The sequence below is a fragment of the Salvelinus alpinus genome, chromosome 5, assembly GCF_045679555.1.
Source record: "Salvelinus alpinus chromosome 5, SLU_Salpinus.1, whole genome shotgun sequence".
Lineage (NCBI taxonomy): Eukaryota > Metazoa > Chordata > Actinopteri > Salmoniformes > Salmonidae > Salvelinus > Salvelinus alpinus.
The window spans coordinates 44,919,271-44,937,572 of NC_092090.1; the positions used below are offsets into that span (position 1 = coordinate 44,919,271).

The 18,302-nt window shown below is 40.7% G+C and overlaps 1 protein-coding gene across 1 annotated transcript; it reads left to right on the forward strand.

The window, feature by feature from the left end:
- The first annotated feature begins 521 nt into the window (after window positions 1-521).
- LOC139576231 (adhesion G-protein coupled receptor G5-like) lies at window positions 522-15,923 on the forward strand. The gene is made up of 14 exons (XM_071402047.1): window positions 522-1,097; window positions 7,949-8,043; window positions 8,165-8,611; window positions 8,767-8,818; window positions 9,185-9,299; window positions 9,385-9,507; window positions 9,674-9,802; window positions 10,432-10,474; window positions 10,999-11,105; window positions 11,230-11,345; window positions 11,624-11,883; window positions 12,014-12,113; window positions 12,234-12,514; window positions 14,565-15,923. The coding sequence occupies exons 2-14, from the start codon at window positions 7,977-7,979 to the stop codon at window positions 14,681-14,683; spliced, it is 1,959 nt and encodes a 652-aa protein (XP_071258148.1). The 5' UTR covers window positions 522-1,097; window positions 7,949-7,976; the 3' UTR covers window positions 14,684-15,923.
- The last annotated feature ends 2,379 nt before the right edge of the window (window positions 15,924-18,302 follow it).

Genomic DNA, 18,302 nt, shown 5'->3' on the forward strand with positions numbered 1-18,302 from the left:
CTCAACTGTAGCCCCCTATGCCTATATGTATTCTGTATGGTCCTATTCCCGATACCAACCAAAAAAAAACAAGCCACAGAGAATCAGCAGGCCTCTTTCATCACCAGCGAAATGGGACTTATCCGTATCTCGTTGAGGGCAACAGCCATATAATAAAACGGTCAAATACTTCCACTCCACATATCAGACAAGTATCCCTTTGTTAGCTTTTTTTTCTTCCCATGCACGCGTGCGCACATCCTCTTGTACAGACACACAGACAGCTGAAGACTCTACATCATTCTCTCTCTCAGTCCTGTGAAAAGGTTTTTCATTGAAAAAATGTGACTTGCCAAAATGTCAAATGTCAAAGTCAAAATGTCTACAGGTAATTGTTACCCATGGTTAAACATTAACTTGGCACAATATCACAGTTGGCTAGCCTACTGCTGATAACCTTGGGGAAATAACAGAGCATAATAGAAGCGTGTACATTTTACTTACAGATAATGAAGTTCTCTAAGAAAGCAAAAAGCGTACAGAAAGCGAGAGCTAGGAACACGTTACAGCCTAAAATAGATTGTATAGTGAATAGCCTATTTTCTATTCTTCTAGAGAAAAAACTCACAACAGCCGCCCCTCTTGCCAAACACCCACAGGCAGTCTGGCGCTCACACCTTGTACGTGCTGACAGCTATTCTCTAAGGGTTATATGCAGGGTTAGGCAGCTCAAACAACACTGGAACCTTTTCTATGTGGCTGTACTGTGTAGCACGGGTGCCGGTGCAGTGTCTGATGTTCTGAAGTGTCTGGTCGTTGCCAAATGACATTTAAAAATACCAGAGTCTTTGAAAGATAAACTTCCAGTCATGCATGACTGAGCTCCTTTTCACACGCTGCTGTGGCTGTCTGAGTTACTGGGAAGAATCCGGTTTCTTTTCGCCTTCCACCTCACACGGACAGTTTCTGTTTCTGTCACTATCGTATAGCAAGCCTATAGTCCGCGTGGGCAGTTGTGAAGAGCACGGTTTATAGGAAGACAAACCTTTTTAGACATCGACGGAAAACCATAACCAACACGTTTAACAGAGGAGCAGACGGGTTCCGACTGTGTAAAGGTAAAACAACTTTTTTTTTACTGCACTAATCTGTGATATTCTATTTCTTTCCTAATTTCACCATAACATGTGTGTAGCCTACCGGTTAGCACATTCAGTGTGGAGACAATGAATGTATTGACAAAGCGGAGGCAGGTGTTTCTGTTTTAAGGTCTAATAGTGAACCTCAGATTTGGCCTGCTTCACATTGTGCTAAATTAGGCTACAACCCGTTACAAACCAGTTCTTACATTTGTGTTGTTGATAGTTATCAAGTCAAGGTAACATTAATTTCTTTGTCAGATTGACCGATACAGTAGGCAAAAATAACTTGCTCTGAAGTATGTGACAGTTGATTTTGGCTTCGTTTTTACAAAATTGTATCTGTTCTTACTTTTAGTAGGCGTAATTGTAATGGTATCATTTATTACTATTATGAAATGCAGAATCAAAGGATGAGGTGCTGCTAGTATTTATACCAAGGCTTGGGTGATGGTTTTGGTGTAGTTTAATGTTTGCCCATTTGCTTGACAGGTTGGCAAAAGAATACAGTTCAGTATAAGCCTTTTAACCAGCAGATTACAATTGTTGCTATAAACATGGGGACAAAATGCCTTGCAAAGACTGCAAAGTTCAATAACTATTGTGGTCAACTAAATGCACCTTAGGAAAGGGGATATCTAGTCAGTTGCACAACTGAATGCATTCTACCAAGCTATATGGAATTGTTTTATGAAGGTCATACCAAGGATCATTTAGCTATTTGAATTAGAATTTTAAGTATAAAAATATATATTAAAAAAATTATTTGATGAAAAATAAAATTTGGCCTTACTGCCATTAGCCCATACAAATGCATTGAATAGCAGATTCACTACATGGAACAACAGATAGTCCCCCCCAAAAGAAATCTAAAGGAAGTTTGTTCTGAAGTGTCTATCCTATATCTGAGAGATATAAGAAACATCAGGAAAAATATAGTTAATTTGTAAAGTATACAGACCCCTTGACTTTTTCCACATTTTGTTACTTTACAGCCTTATTCTAAAATTGGTTAATACGCATCTCTCTGATTCAGAGGGGTTGGGTTAAATGCAGAAGACACATTTCAGTTGAAGGCATTCAGTTGTTGTCACGCCCTGACCGTAGAGAGCCTTTTTATTTCTCTATTTGGTTAGGTCAGGGTGTGATTTGGGTGGGCATTCTAATTTTTCTATTTCTTTGTTGGCCGGGTATGGTTCCCAATCAGAGGCAGCTGTCTATCGTTGTCTCTGATTGGGGATCATACTTAGGCAGCCTTTTGCCACCTTTAGTTTGTGGGATCTTGTTTGTGTGTAGTTGCTTTCTGCACTGCATGTAGCTTCACGTTCGGTTGTAGTTTATTGTTTTTTTCGTGTTCCTCAAATAAAATGATGTACGCTTACCACGCTGCACCTTGGTCTGATTCTTCCGTCAACGAACGTGACAGTTGTACAACCTTTAATATACATTACCAGTCAAAAGTTTGGACACACCTACTCATTCAAGGGTTTTTCTTTCATTTACTGTTTTCTACATTGTAGAATAATTGTGAAGACATCAAAACTATGAAATAACACATATGGAATCATGTAGTAAACAAAAAAGTGTTAAACAAATCAAAATATATTTTAGATTCTTCAAAGTAGCCACCCTTTGCCTTGATGACAACTTTGCACACTTTTGCCATTCTCTCAACCAGCTTCACCTGGAATGCTTTTGCAACAGTCTTGAAGGAGTTCCCACATATGCTGAGCACTTGTTGGCTGCTTTTCCTTCCCTCTCCGGTCCAACCCATCCCAAACCATCTCAATTGGGTTGAGGTTGGTTGATTGTGGAGGCCAGGTCATCTGATGCAGCACTCCATCACTCTCCTTCTTGGTCAAATAGCCATTACACAGCCTGGAGGTGTGTTGGGTCATTGTCCTGTAGAAAAACAAATGATAGTCGCACTAAGCACAAACCAGATGGGATGGCGTATCGCTGCAGAATGCTGTGGTACCCATGCTGTTTAAGTGTGGCTTGAATTATAAATAAATCACAGACAGTGTCACCAGCAAAGCACGATCACACCTCCTCCTCCATGCTTCACGGTGGGAACTACACATGTGGAGATTATCCGTTCACCTACTCTGTGTCTCACAAAGGGACGGTGGTTGAAACCAAAAATCTCAAATTTGGACTCATCAGACCAAAGGACAGATTTCCACCGGTCTAATGTACATTGCTTGTGTTTCTTGGCCCAAGCAAGTCTCTTCTTCTTGTTGCTGTCCTTTAGTAGTGGTTTCTTTGCAGCAATTTGACCATGAAGGCTTGATTCACGCAGTCTCCTCTGAACAGTTGATGTTGCTTGAACTCTGTGAAGCATTTATTTGGGCTGCAATCTGAGGTGCAGTTAACTCTAATGAACTTATCCTTTGCAGCAGAGGTAAATCTGTGTCTTCCTTTCATGTGGCGGTCCTCAAAACCGCAAGCTTCATCATATTGCTTGATGGTTTTTGCAACTGCACTTGAAGAAACTTTCAAAGTTCTTGACATTTTCCGGATTGAATGACCTTCATGTCTTAAAGTAATGATGGATTGTCATTTCTCTTTGGTTATTTGAGCTGTTCTTGCCATAATATGGAATTAGTATTTTTACCAAATAGGGCTATCTTCTGTATACCACCCCTACCGAGTCATAATTGGCTCAAACGCATTAAAAAGGAAATAAATTCCACAAATTAACTTTTAACAAGGCACACCTGTTAATTGAAATGAATTTCAGGTGACTACCTTATGAAGCTGGTTGAGAGAATGCCAAGAGTGTGCAAAGCTGTCATCAAGGCAAAGGGTGGCTACTTTGAAGAATCTCAAATTTAACATATATTTTGATTTGTTTAACACTTTTTTGGTTACCACATGATTCCATGTGTTATTTCATAGTTGTGATGTCTTCACTATTATTCTACAATGTAGAAAATAGTAAACAATGTAGAAAACAGTAAAAAATAATACCCCATAATGACAAAGCAAAACCAGGTTTTTAGACATTTTTGCAAATTTATTCAAAATAAAAAATGGAAATATTACATTTACATAAGTATTCAGACCGTTTACTCAGTACTTTGTTGAAGCACCTTTGGCAGCGATTACAGCCTCGTGTCTTCTTGGGTATGACGCTACAAGCTCGGCACACCTGTATCTGTGGGGTTTCTCCCATTCTTCTCTGCAGATTCTCTCGAGCTCTGCCAGGTTGGATGGGGAACGTCGCTGCACAGCTATAATCAGGTCTCTCCAGAGATGTTCGATCTGGTTCAAGTCCGGGCTCTGGCTAGGCCACTCAAGGACATTCAGAGACTCCTGTGTTGTCTTGGCTGTGTGCTTAGGGTTGTTGTCCAGTTGGAAGGTGAACCTTCACCCCAGTCTGAGGTCCTGAGCTCTCTGGAGCAGGTTTTCATAAAGGATCTCTCTGTACTTTGCTCCGTTCATCTTTCCCTCGATCCTGACTAGTCTTATGCTCTGTTTTCTCTTCTCAGACAAAAGGTGGTGGAGTAAAGCTTGTTGCATGTCTGTCTGACTCTCACTTGCTTTGACTGCTTTGCCACTCCTAGCTATACTACTCTGAAGTGATATACAGATGCTTTCAGTGACAGACAGGGTGAATCACTGATGTTGAAGACATCAAAATACTGCAGCTTAAAGAAAGTTTGAACAAGAGTTCATTGGATAGGGCAAGTTTCAATTGAGGCCACAATATCAAAAATGCAGCATCTTTGAAACTAACGGGTGAAAAGAGTGGGGAAGTGTGAAAAATTGTGTGTGCGAATTTACCCGTCTCATCAGAATGATCAAAATGGAAATTTGAGTTTCTTACACAATGGTATGTCTCATTTTTGTCCCCAAGCTCATGCATTATGTGGCTAGCTACTATACAACATGCTTTGGCCTTGAGCATTTATAACTGTATGAACTGTGTCAACACACACACACAAACACGCACACACAAAGTTGAGAAGTGAAAAGGGACATTCTTTCATTGTGTTGAATTCCTCGGCTTGAACAATGGAGAGGGGGTGGGAGCAGAGACTGGGTGGAGGTCGGGTTCACCCTTCTCAAACAGAAGAGAACTGAGCACCTTGTGTGCACTTGTTGATTATGTGAAGTCTGATTATGCGATGGGGGGAGACTGCGCATTTCTTATAAGTATAGTCCAACGAATTCCTAACTGGAATTACACAATGCACTACTTGAAAAGTACAAAACCGTAGTATAGCTTATCAGTAGTATGATCTGTTTGCCAAGGGGGCCATGCTCAGAGAGGAAGAACGAGTGGTTGGAAATGGAGAAGAGTAGTATTGCAGACTTGTGTGACCGGACCCCATTGTGTTAGATTATGTGTGAGATATGTTCTGAGCATAGGACAAATATTGTGTAGGGAGGCAGGATAGGTAAAGACTTGGTTATAAACTCCACTCAGATGAGAAAGTGTGTGGAAATTGAGAAGTTCCTCAACACCTGAAACGGGGAACTCGGGGAAGTTACGCCTTATACCACGGGGAAGTCACGCCTTAATAAAAATACACTTTTGTTGCTACTCTCTCACCACATAGGGGAAATACAGAGACCACAATCAAGACATATAGAAAGCGTAATTCACTGTTCTGTTTTTGACATCTCTCATATGATATCATCATATGTTGCTGTTTTTACAGTACGCCTATTGTGGGATCGATTGATGTCTCACTCGTGTTGGTGCTCACGCTCATGACATAAGAAATAGATTTTGGCGTAGATGAGAACAGGCCTTCATCCGTAGGAAACCTTTCTGTGTCAACATTTAGCTCAGTGCTTGTTTGTGTGTGGCATTTGCGGGTGACAGGTTTCTGATGTATGTTGTACATAATCTGTCTCCTCCACAAACCCCACTAGACTGTGGTTCAACGGCTGCGTGCAGTTGTCTGACTTCTCTTATGGAGGAGTGCAGTTTTCCCACAGAAACTAAAGCATGTAGCTAATAGCTTCATCGTCGGTTGCACTGCCATCATTCGTTTGTGTAATGCCATTGTTATAAACGTTCTAACGCTGCTGTCCACCAAATTGGTGCCCAAATGTTGACTGATGCCCAGTCATTATGAAAGGGAGTCTAAATTACAATGGCATTGCTAAAGTAGGCAAATATTTAGTAGGAAACAGCTTTGCCATCATTATCATGTCGGCAAATGTACTTTATAGAGATGGCAATGTTGCCATTAGCTAGCAAAGTTTGTCAAAAATAGCTAGCATTGTTAACGTTAGCTAGCTAAAATTCCGTCCTGTCCCCTCAATCTTAGTCCTCTTTACACTACACTACTTTGACGACGCAAACTAGATTAATCAAGTGTGCAACACTATGCACAATATGGTTTAGATGAGAAGCTCCTGTATAGTTTGAATTGGTTTCCTTATTTTGTTTGTCTATACACTATGGTATTTACGGTATGCTAATAGCGGCACTCACACAGGAAGCAGTAACCACACCTGAGGCTAGTGTGAACAGAAAAGTTGTAATCTGATATTGAAAAGAGATAGATCTACCAATGTAGCGGAGTCCACCCTTAGCTAGCTTCCATGTAGTTGTGTAGTTACCGACTGAAAATACACACTACTTTTTTAGCAAAAAATCAAATATGGGTGAAGGAGGCAAGAATCTACTTTATTTTTCACCATCAGACCTGCATAATTCTTACATGAAACATAGTTGTGTTGATTAGGCTAAATTAAACATTCTGTTACATTTTACCCAAGTGATCTGTTCTTGCAATTTGTAGTCTATGACATTTCAGAGTTACATATGATAATTTTTCACAAAGTAGTTTGGATGTAGTGAACTACTTTTCGCAAGTAACTTTAAATAAGTAAACTATAATTTTCTTTAAGGTAGCTTTAATGTAGCTTCATTTCTTACAGTGTGACATTTCTATACACTCTTAGAAAAAAAGGTGCTCTCTAGAACCTTAAAGGGTTCTTTGGCTGTCCCCATAGGAGAATCCCCATTGAATAACCCTTTTTGGTTGCAGGTAGAACCCTTCTGGATTCCATGTAGAACCTTTTATACAGAGGGTTCTACATGGAACCCAAAAGGGTTCTACCTGGAAACAAAAATAGTTATCCTTTAGGGACAGCTAAAGAATCCTTTTGAAACCTTTTTTTTAAGAGTGTAGCTTCACTAACACTTTAAATTGTACACATGTAGGTCACATGTCTGCTACTACAGCTCAGTTAGAATTGAAATTAAAGACTGTGGCGTGTGTCTGTGGGAAGATACTTCGATCACCATGGCAGCAGCCACATGGGTTGTACACGTCTTCTGCAGAATAGCTAATGTGATATATTTTCGTTCTCAGACAGGGAATTAGTGTGAATACAGTGAATTAGCATTGCATTCATTGGTAAATCTGCATCTGTGAGCCCTCAGAACACACACTTGTCATCGAAGACAGTGAATACAAGACACACTGAATGGTGTCTGTGTGACTGATGGAAGGAAAATTGTGTTCTCATTGATAAGAACTCAAGAAAGGACACCGAATGTATTTTTAGGACTGAACAAATGTTTTTATTGATAAGGAAATAGTTAATTATATATATTTTTTAGAATAAGTGTATCTAAGAAGAGGAATGGTGTCTAGGAGATGTGTTGTTTAGAGAAGACAGGATAAATAGTGAGATAATCGCCACTGGAAGGAATGGTACAGATATGTGTTTGAAAGTGACTGCAATCACCCTGGGACAGATCTATCCTGCTTTTCACGGAGAGAAGTGTCTGGAACACTAATTAAAGTTGAGCAGTACTGACGTTTTACAACTGTGTTGTTCTTCTTGCCATTTTATAGAGGTCAAAGGTCAAACCATACAGTAACAATGGGGCCCAACCAGGGGTTTGGAGGGACCCTGTGGATGATCTTTCTCTTTACCCTTCTTGCATCAGGTAAGTGAACATTTTATTTGGTCTACAAATAAAGCAAAATACTGTATAAATTGAGAGGGATTCCGTTTCTTTAAAATTCCAAAAGTAAAACATAAATAATTCTCAAAAACTGTCCGAACAGGATCAGGGGAAAACGACAGGAACTTCAAAATGTGTGGAACCTGGCGCCATGGCAACGGGAAATTAACTCTGGCTCACGATTTGAAAAGGGGCTGTGGCAACATCACCATCTCAGCCAATGAGAGCTCCCTGTCCATCCATGGTCAGATAACGGCCCAATGTCAGAACTCTTCTGTCATCGAGCTGGGCCCGAGCCTAGAGGCAAGAGAGAGACCCTTCTGTATGTACTGGGAGCCACTTCTGGACCACCTCTGGGTAGAGGTGAATGGAAAGAACCACACTCTGTGCTGGTCGTCTGGTCTACAGGGGAACTGCTGCACTGACCTGTCCCAAGGCAAAAAATATGGGATTGCTATGTACGGGATACTCAACGCGACACAACAGGATGATATCATAAGTTACCAAATACACCCAGCCTATGGGTTTTTTGGCGGAATGATCAACTGCAGTAAGCAAGCCTTTGAGTTATCTTGTCAGTTATATTGTCTGATGAGGAAATCAACTTTAATAAGTAATTGTTAATCTAAGTACATTTTGGGTGTGTTATACAGTCTTGAAAATATAAATACTAGACTGCTTCTGAATGGATTCTTTGCCTTTCAGAAAACAAGTTTTGTGATGAGGCAAGTAAAGGATCTGGTGATAAAGTGAACATGTAAGTTGTACCTCTTTGCTTTGAATTACACCCCTCCATGTCATATCTCATATCTCTATGGCTATGCACATCCTCTTGAGTTGACTCACCAGCATGACAAGATGTTGTTGCAAACATGTTCGGGCAGTAGTGAAGTATGACGTCATCTATTATGAGTGAGCCGCAGAGCTTAGGCCACAAACCCCAAAAATTGAGCTCAGTGTGAATAATGGGTGGGGTCTGGTTTGTACACAAAACTTCCGTCTACTGTACAGCAGTTTCTATATCACCATCACATGCCCAAAAGTAATGCCTATATGTAATGCATAGAAATGACCTGTATGAGATAGATTGGGTTCTAAATACTGTGTCTGTATTGGTCTGTAGGATAGAGGAGACAGTGATGAGGTCCAAGGTGCTGGGGAACGTGGTGCTGCCCTGTGCCATGAGCACTGTGGTGGAGATGGAGGAAGACTTTCAGGGCTACAACATCACTCTGCCTGTAAGATCATAAACGCACACACAGACACACAAACACGTAATGTTATATGATTATTATAACTAACTTGTGTGTTGGTGTTATGCAGGCGCCTCAAGGAGTTCCTCCTCAAAGGATTCCATCAGTTCACCTGCCTTCTTATCTGAAACCTCGAGGAAAGAAAAAGGTCAAGGTTGTCTGCACCTACTTCAAAAACAGCACCATTTTCCAGGTAAGAGCCAATGGGGTTTTCCACTTGGCTGCTACCCTAGTCTATGTAAGCTGTACATTACAGTTTACACTAAAGCGCCAAAACATTCGTTGTCCGAGACTGGGTTTAATCGTTGTCCATAGACTATGAAGTGTAGTTTGGCATTCTGGTTGTTGTGTGTTCACAGCGGAGTTCTAAGGCAAACCATCATGTCATCAGGATTCTAGAAGATGTGGTGGGAATCACTGTGGAGAATGAGATCATCACCAACCTTACAGAGCCAATCAGGATTGGTTTCCATCATTCTGTCATACCAGTAAGTGTGTGCGTGTGTGCCTGACTGCATGTGTGTGTGTCTTAGTTAGACTTGAAGTGCCGCCGTTTTTTTCCCCTTGATGTATTTTACTCTCTCAAACTCTCCGAGCACAAACCCCTTTCAGAAGCAAAAGGAAACAAAAGGGAAAGTTTTGTAGAATTTTTTTTTGACTTGAATTGTACTGTAGCAAGTAGCTTTTTATTCAATACTGTACATCACAGGGGTGTGGCCACTGAGTACAGTATATTTATATTCTTAAACAGTTGTACAGTTAGAGTAAAGTTAACTTTCTGTTGTGTGCTTGTAGTGTTTCGTGTTTCTGGACTTTATCTCAGCATGGCCTTAGTGTTATCACTTTTAGATATTTTGAATGATACTGGTGCATCAGTTAAATTGAAAATGTTTTATTCAGGTCATTGTACACTTGATCCTTTCTGTTCTGACTCAGCGTGTGAGTCGGTCAACAGTAACACTTGTAAAATATGATTGCAGCTAATCTTGCATGCCAGACAGATATACAGTATTTGGTATGTGTTGTTGTTCAGTATCCAGGACGCCATCTAGTGGTGAATTGAATATGTTTGTCCCTACTTGCCTCTCACCTCCCCTTTGTAACTTTTCTTTTTCAGACAAGTCACTCAAGAAAATGTGTTTCTTGGGACACAAAGAAAGGTTTGTAAAGAAACATGTTTAAACTTGGTTGCAATAATAGCGTACTTATTTGTATTATTATTATTTGTATTGAATATAGAGGATGTTTATTAATGATTATAAACTGGGTCTTTCGAGCCCTGGATGCTGATTGGCTGAAAGCTGTGGTAAATGAGAAATTATAAACCGGGTAGTTTGAATCCTGGATGCTGATTGGCTGAAAGCCGCGGTATATCAGGCAATATACCACAGCTGATGTGTATGATGATCACAGTATGATGTGAAATTACTTGTTTACTGTTCTAATTATGTTGGTAACCAGTTTATAATAGCAATAAGGTACCTCTGGGGTTTGTGGTATATGGTCAATATAGCATGGCTATTGACTGTATCCAGGCACTTCTCGTTGCGTCGTGCGTAAGAACAGCCCTAAGCTGTGGTATATTGGCCATATACCACACCACCTCGGGCATTAATTCATAATTATGCAGGGTTAGCATTTCCAGGTCTTGCTAAGGCTATTGGTATGGGTTTAATTGTTGCAGATCCAGCAGAGGTCACATGGAAAAAGGAAGGTTGTGAGACCATACAGAAAGGTGCAGAGGACACAGAATGCCGCTGTAATCATCTCACATACTTCGCCATCCTAGTGGTGAGCTATAACCTCTATCTAGAATATTCCATGGGCAATCATTTGAATAAATCAATAACAACTAATCTCAAGTAGATTGGTAATAGTAGGCCTAAAATTGTTTTTTGTCTTCTATTCACCTCAGCAATTGGAACCAGGACCAGTGCGCCATCTGGAGGCTCTAACGGTTATTACATCAATTGGCTGTGCCGCTTCTACGTTGAGCTGTGTTGTCATCATGATCTTCCTTAACAAACAGAGGTACTTCTCCTCATGTGCAAGGGTCTGTCTCCCTGCAGCCTGTCCTACCCATAATATCTGGGGTTACCAGGCCTCAACATGTGACAATACTTCCTAATCATGTTGTGCAAATATCTCAAGAGATCATGGGAAATTCCTAAATGTCTTAAAAAAAACAAGATATGAGTGATATTTGTTTCATAACAGTTACCCACTCTCTCTTTGTCTATCTATTTCTCTCCCTCCCTCCAACCCTCCCTCTCTCTCAAACTTTCTCTCCTCTTCTTGCACTGTGGCAGGAGAGGGATGAACCCGTCCACTGCGGTCCATCGAGGTCTGGCCATGGCACTGTTCCTTCTTAGCTTCCTCTTTTTCCTGACAGGGATTGTGGCCAACGTGGGAGGGAACAAGGCATGCTGGGTTTTTGGGGCGGCTCTCCACTATGCTCTGCTCAGTTCCTTCTCCTGGATGTCTATTGAAGGGTTACACACCTTTTGGTTGGTCTACGTGGTGTTCAGCCCCTTCCCCAGTCCTTACGTCTGGAACCTGGTTGGCTTTGGTGAGTGGAAACATACACAAATAATTGGTTTATATTCCACTGCTCATTGTTGGTAGATGAATACAATTGACTTGAGTACAACTTTAAGCCAATGACTGTTACTGTACCATCATTTTCATCCTCTGTCCAGGTCTCCCAGCTATTCCGGTCATTGTACTGCTTGCCATTGGAAAAGTCTATGGTGTGAAAGAGGTTGTGTCCAGTGATGATGTCGACAACCCCTTCTTGATGTGAGTACACGTTGGATCTACTGCACCTGTAAGATGAACAGTAGTTCAAGTTTTGACATTTGACTGAGGTGGTGAGTAAGTTAGCCCAGTGATTCATACTTTTTCACCATGGTCTTCTAGGTGCTGGATGGATGTCTCTCCAGACTCTGTAGGCCTACTAGCCCATTACTTCATCAACCTGACCTTCCTGGCTGTAGTGGTCGTTTCTGGTCTGATCATGCTCTTCCTGGTCCAGAGAAAGATCCAGAACCGAGACGAGTGGAGGAAGAACAAGGTGGCGTTCATCAGTATCTGGGGTCTCAGCTGCCTATTTGGGACCTCATGGGGCCTGGAATTCCTGGACTTTGGATGGCTCTCTGAGTTCATCCTCTTCCTGTTCTGCATCCTCAACTCCCTACAGGGTAGGTACACCTCTGTTGAGTCTAACGTAAGGTTAATATGGTCACATGACCAGAGGAGGCCGTCGGAGCCAACCGTCCATTGTGTTGCTTTGAAACAATGCCCTGTAAAAGTGTTCTGTTTCAGCAGCGTATCAGGAGAAAACCTCCCTGCAACCAGTCTGTTAGAAGTTCACAAAAAAACTGCACTTTATTGCTGGTGTGACCATTTTAAGATACCTACAGTTGAAGTCGGACATTTACATACAGCTTAGCCAAATACATTTAAACTCAGTTTATCACAAATTCCTGACATTTAATCCTAGTAAAAATTCCCTGTCTTAGGTCAGTTAGGATCACCACTTTATTTTAGGAATGTGAAATGACAGAATAATAGTAGAGAGAATTATTTCAGCTTGTATTTCTTTCATTACATTCCGAGTGGGTCAGAAGTTTACATACACTCAATTAGTATTTGGTAGCATTGCCTTTAAATTGTTTAACTTGGGTCAAACTTGTCGAGTAACCTTCCACAAGCTTCCCACAATAAGTTGGGTGAATGTTGGTCCATTCCTCCTGACTGAGCTGGTGTAACTGAGTCAGGTTTGTAGGCCTCCTTGCTCGCACACGCCTTTTCAGTTCTGGCCACAAATTCTCTATGGGATTGAGGTCAGGGCTTTGTGATGGTCACTCCAATACCTTGACTTTGTTGTCTTTAAGCCATTTTACCACAACTTAGGAAGTATGCTTGCGGTCATTGTCCATTTGGAAGACCCATTTGCGAACAAGCTTTAACTTCCTGACTGATGTCTTGAGATGTTGCTTTAATTTATCCACATAATTTTCCTCTCTCACGATGCCATCTATTTTGTGAAGTGCACCAGTCCCTCCTGTAGCAAAGCACTCCCACACCATGATGCTGCCACCCCCGTGCTTCACGGTTGGGATGGTGTTCTTGGGCTTGCAAGCCTCCACCTTTTTCCTCCAAACATAATGATGGTCATTATGGCCAAACTGTTCTATTTTGTTTCATCAGACCAGAGGACATTTCTCCAAAAAGTACCATCATTGTCCCCATGTGCAGTTGCAAACCGTAGTCTGGCTTTTTTTATGGCGGTTTTGGAGCAGTGGCTTCTTACTTGCTGAGCGACCTTTCAGGTTATGTCAATATAGGACTTGTTTTACTGTGGATATAGATACTTTTGTACCTGTTTCCTCCAGCATCTTCACAAGGTCCTTTGCTGTTATTCTGGGATTGATTTGCACTTTTCGCACCAAAGTACTTTCATCTCTAGGAGACAGAACGCGTCTCATTCCTGAGCAGTATGACAGCTGCGTGGTCCCATGGTGTCTATACTTGCGTACTATTGTTTGTACAGATGAACGTGGTACCTTCAGGCGTTTGGAAATTGCTCCCAAGGATGAACCAGACTTTTGGAGGTCTACGATTGTTTTTCTGAGGTCTTGGCTGATTTCTTTTGATTTTCCCATGATGTCAAGCAAAGAGGCAGTGAGTTTGAAGGTAGACCTAGACATACATCAACAGGTACACCTCCAATTGACTCAAATTATGTCCATTAGCCTATCAGAAGCTTCTAAAGCCATGACATCATTTTCTGGAATTTTCCAAGCTGTTTGAAGGCACAGTCAACTTAGTGTATGTAAACTTCTGACCCACTGGAATTGTGATACAGTGACTTATAAGTGAACTAATCTGTCTGTAAACAATTGTTGAAAAAAATGACTTCTGTCATGCACAAAGTAGATGTCCTAACCGACTTGCCAAAACTATAGTTTGTTCACAAGAAATTTGTGGAGTGGTTGAAAAACAAGTTTTAATGACTCCAACCTAAGTGTATGTAAACTTCCGACTTCAACTGTATCATTTGTTTCACTACTGTTGAAATAAGGGACATTCAATACGGGTTTAGCTGTTACAGATAGCTTAGAATGATGTTGATTATAGGCTGTTTTGAATTCAGAATCTAATTCTGGAGCAAAGATCCTAGCTTCTGTAAGGTGTTATTGGCCCATCACAGAACTAATCTGAAACATTCTGTGGTCTGTCCCATAGGTTTCTTCCTGATGCTTCGATTCTACATTCTTGATCGGATGCGGAAACAATCGGGGTCTAGTTTGGATGGTAGCAGTAGCACAGCATCTTCCACCAGGCAACACATGCTGCAGAGCTGAGCTGGGGTACATACATTTACATTTACATTTAAGTCATTTAGCAGACGCTCTTATCCAGAGCGACTTACAAATTGGAAAGTTCATACATATTCATCCTGGTCCCCCCGTGGGGAATGAACCCACAACCCTGGCGTTGCAAGCGCCATGCTCTACCAACTGAGCCACATGGGATACCATATTCTTGAAGGGTAATGGAGGAGCAATATACCAAACTCTGTCACTCAGAACATTCCAACTCTGGCGTTGAGATTCAGAATATTGTACTGCACAAGCCATTTCCATACACATGTCTGAGTGACTGTAAAAAAACTACTGTCAAAATGAAAGCATAAAGCTAAAATCTGCATAAGGTGAAACAGCGCCACTGGTCGCCCCAGGCGCATTTATTAATTAATTTTTTTTACGGGGCAGACATGCATCCTGCATCGTGGTAAAAAAAATGATATAGTACTCTGCTGATCTATCGCATGTGCGATGATGTCAGAGGCAAAAAAAAAAAACGGGTGTTTGTTGTTTGAAGTAACGTCTTTGTTGTTGTAATATTGGAAACGGACGTGGCAGTTTCACCGCTATGGATTCCAGCTTTAAGCCACAGGGCGACCCTTAAAAAGGTTGTTTTATTCTGTGTAAGCTTATTATTTCATAGATATCAGTCATTTCAAACTTTTGAGCCTCGTCGTTTACCCATTCATCATGTTGTAAAATCCCACATGTAAGACACTTTCATACATAGTTTTCCAGAGAATACATCAGTCATACGAATGTTAGAAGAAGTTAGATGAAACTGAAATGTGCTGTATGGGAGACAGTCCAATTAAGATTGTGGATAATCAGTAGGTGATTTGTAATTTACAACGTCTCTAAAACTATGTACTGTTTCAGTGATTTTTTCCCATCTACTTTACTCAGAAAGGGACTCATAGAAGTGTCACTCTGGAGAATGTCTGCTGAGTGTCTTTCAGATGATGGCCTATGACATTTGGTTGAAGTTGGCAACTTGCTCTATTCTGTGACCGACACACTGTACATTCAGATCATAGTTACTGGACTATGTTTTGCACTTTATTTTTTCACTCGTACAGATATTTATTTTTTAGAAAAGATGACTGGTTGTGTCACTCACATCATTGTGTGTATATATTTTGCAACTTTTGAAAACATATTGTAGTATTGTATTTGTATATTAGTATGAATGTAAATGTGTATTGCTTCAATAAAAGTTTACTGTATAAGAAAAGAACACCAGGACTTTAGTTTGAATGTGTAACTACAAAAATATGTAATAATTGATATCTATACAATCCATAAGCAAAATATCTGCACTGTATACAACTACCATGACATAGACTGACCAGTTGAATCCAGGTGAAAGCTATGATCCCTTATTGATGTCACCTGTTAAATCCACTTCAATCAGTGCAGATGAAGCGGGGGAGACAGATTAAAGAATAATTTTTAAGCCTTGAGACATGGATTGTGAATGGGCAAAACAAAAGATTTAAGTGCCTTTGAACGGAGTATGGTAGTAGGTGCCAGGCGCTCCGGTTTGAGTGTGTCAAGTAATGCTTCGCTGCTGGGTTTTTCACGCTCAACAGTTTCCTGTGTGTATCAATAATGGTCCACCACCCAAAGAACATCCAGCCAACTTGACACAACTGTGGGTAGCGAAGCATTGGAGTTAACATGGGCCAGGATTCCTCTGGAACACTTTTGACAACTTGTAGTCCATGCCCGACAAATTGAGGCTGTTCTGAGGGCAAAAGAGGGTGCAACTCAATATTAGGAAGGTGTTCCTAATATTTGTACCCTCAGTGTATGCTGTAGTTTTGATTTACAGTAAATTGCAGAGGTTCAAAGGGAAAACACTGAGTGTATCATGATTGCTTAGTTGCAGGATGATTACAGTGACAGTGTGGAAACTTGCACAACAGGGTTTTTACGTGGCCACACACTGGGTTACTTCAGAGTGACAGGGAGCAGGGTAAATGCACTGCAAAAACACATGGTGGACAAGGGTGTGGGAGAATGAGGAAGTAAGCCATCAAACTGATACTTATGTCTCTTTTAGGCTGTCAATGAGATGTCCATTCTTAAGTAGAGGATTGACTATATTTAGCCTACATTGGAATTTACTGTTACCAGACTTAGATACAGCAAACCGATTGTGTCCACGCTATCTCCCTGTGCTTTTAATGCACAAAGGCAGGTGTGAGTAAAACATAGTTTTTAATAAGACACAGTCCTCTTTTCATACCCACAAATACTTCAACTTACCCATTGTAAATAGTGTAACACCTTAACCACATCTTAAAGTAAATGGAAACAAGAATAAAGAGACACATATCACTTCCTTTGTGTCTGAGTCATCAAGGCCAGTCATAAACTCATCATATTGACACAATGATGATCCAAGTCAGATAGATTCAAATCAATGATGTGTATGATGAGCCCAGAGATGACCACGTCCATGGGCATTGTGACTATAGCGTGCAATTTCTCAAACTCTCTCACCTTGCTGAAGACAGTCGGACACCGACTTATAAAACATTGTAAAAGTGAATGTCTACACATTGGCTGAAACATATTCATGTCTCAGCCATATCCACTCCCAGGTAGCTCATTACAGTAATGTTGGTATTTTATCTGCCTTTGAGTATTTTAGTTATTGAGGCTATTAAGGCTGTACCACTTCCCTGTTCTCCAGACCAGAGCTGTTTTCGAATAACTATACTAACATACTGTATACTACATACTAAAAGGATCATACATAAAATAAAATAAAATGGCAGCAGTGTGTGTGCAAAGTCTCAGACTGATCCAGTGAAGAATTACATTACTGCACAATATTTTATATTAAGTCTGCCAGGAGTTTGCCGAAATGTGCCGAATTGGTCAATTGATAAATTTCAGGTACATAACTATAGAGAACATACAAAAAATGTAGTTTACACTCCTAGGAATGTCATACATGATGAATCATTAGCTTATACACTAACTTTCACACATCTAGATGGCCGGGGCCGGGGTGGCTGTGGAGCCAGAGACAGCAGTGGGATCAAACTGTAGACACCAGGTCCTACATTTGAACATAAAAATTTATTTTATCAAACGAAACTATGCTACATTTTATCTCTGGGACCCTCAGGATGACAAATCAGGGCAAGACTACTGAATGTAAGTACATTATTTACCTTCAGAGCTAAATGTATCAAACCAGTTGCCTTGATAAAAGTTTTTGTTGTTGTGCACTCTCCTCAAACAATAGCATGGTATTTTTTCACTGTAATAGCTACTGTTAATTGGACACTGCAGTTAGATTAATGTGAATTTAAGCTTTCTGCCCATATAAGACATGTCTGTGTCCCGGAAAGTTGGCTGTTGTATACAACATCATTCTAGTCACATTAGTGCACGTTAGCAACAACTGTCCCGGTTTAGGGACACCCGATCCCGTAGAGGTCTTTAATGAATATATACTACATACTCAATTTACGTCACAAATAGTAGGGTTAGTGCGGTTAGTATGATTATTCGACCTCAGCTCAGGAGATTGGCTAAAAGGAATGGGGGCAAGAAATGTGAATTGTTTTGCTCTCAAGAAAAGGGCGCCATTGAAAGT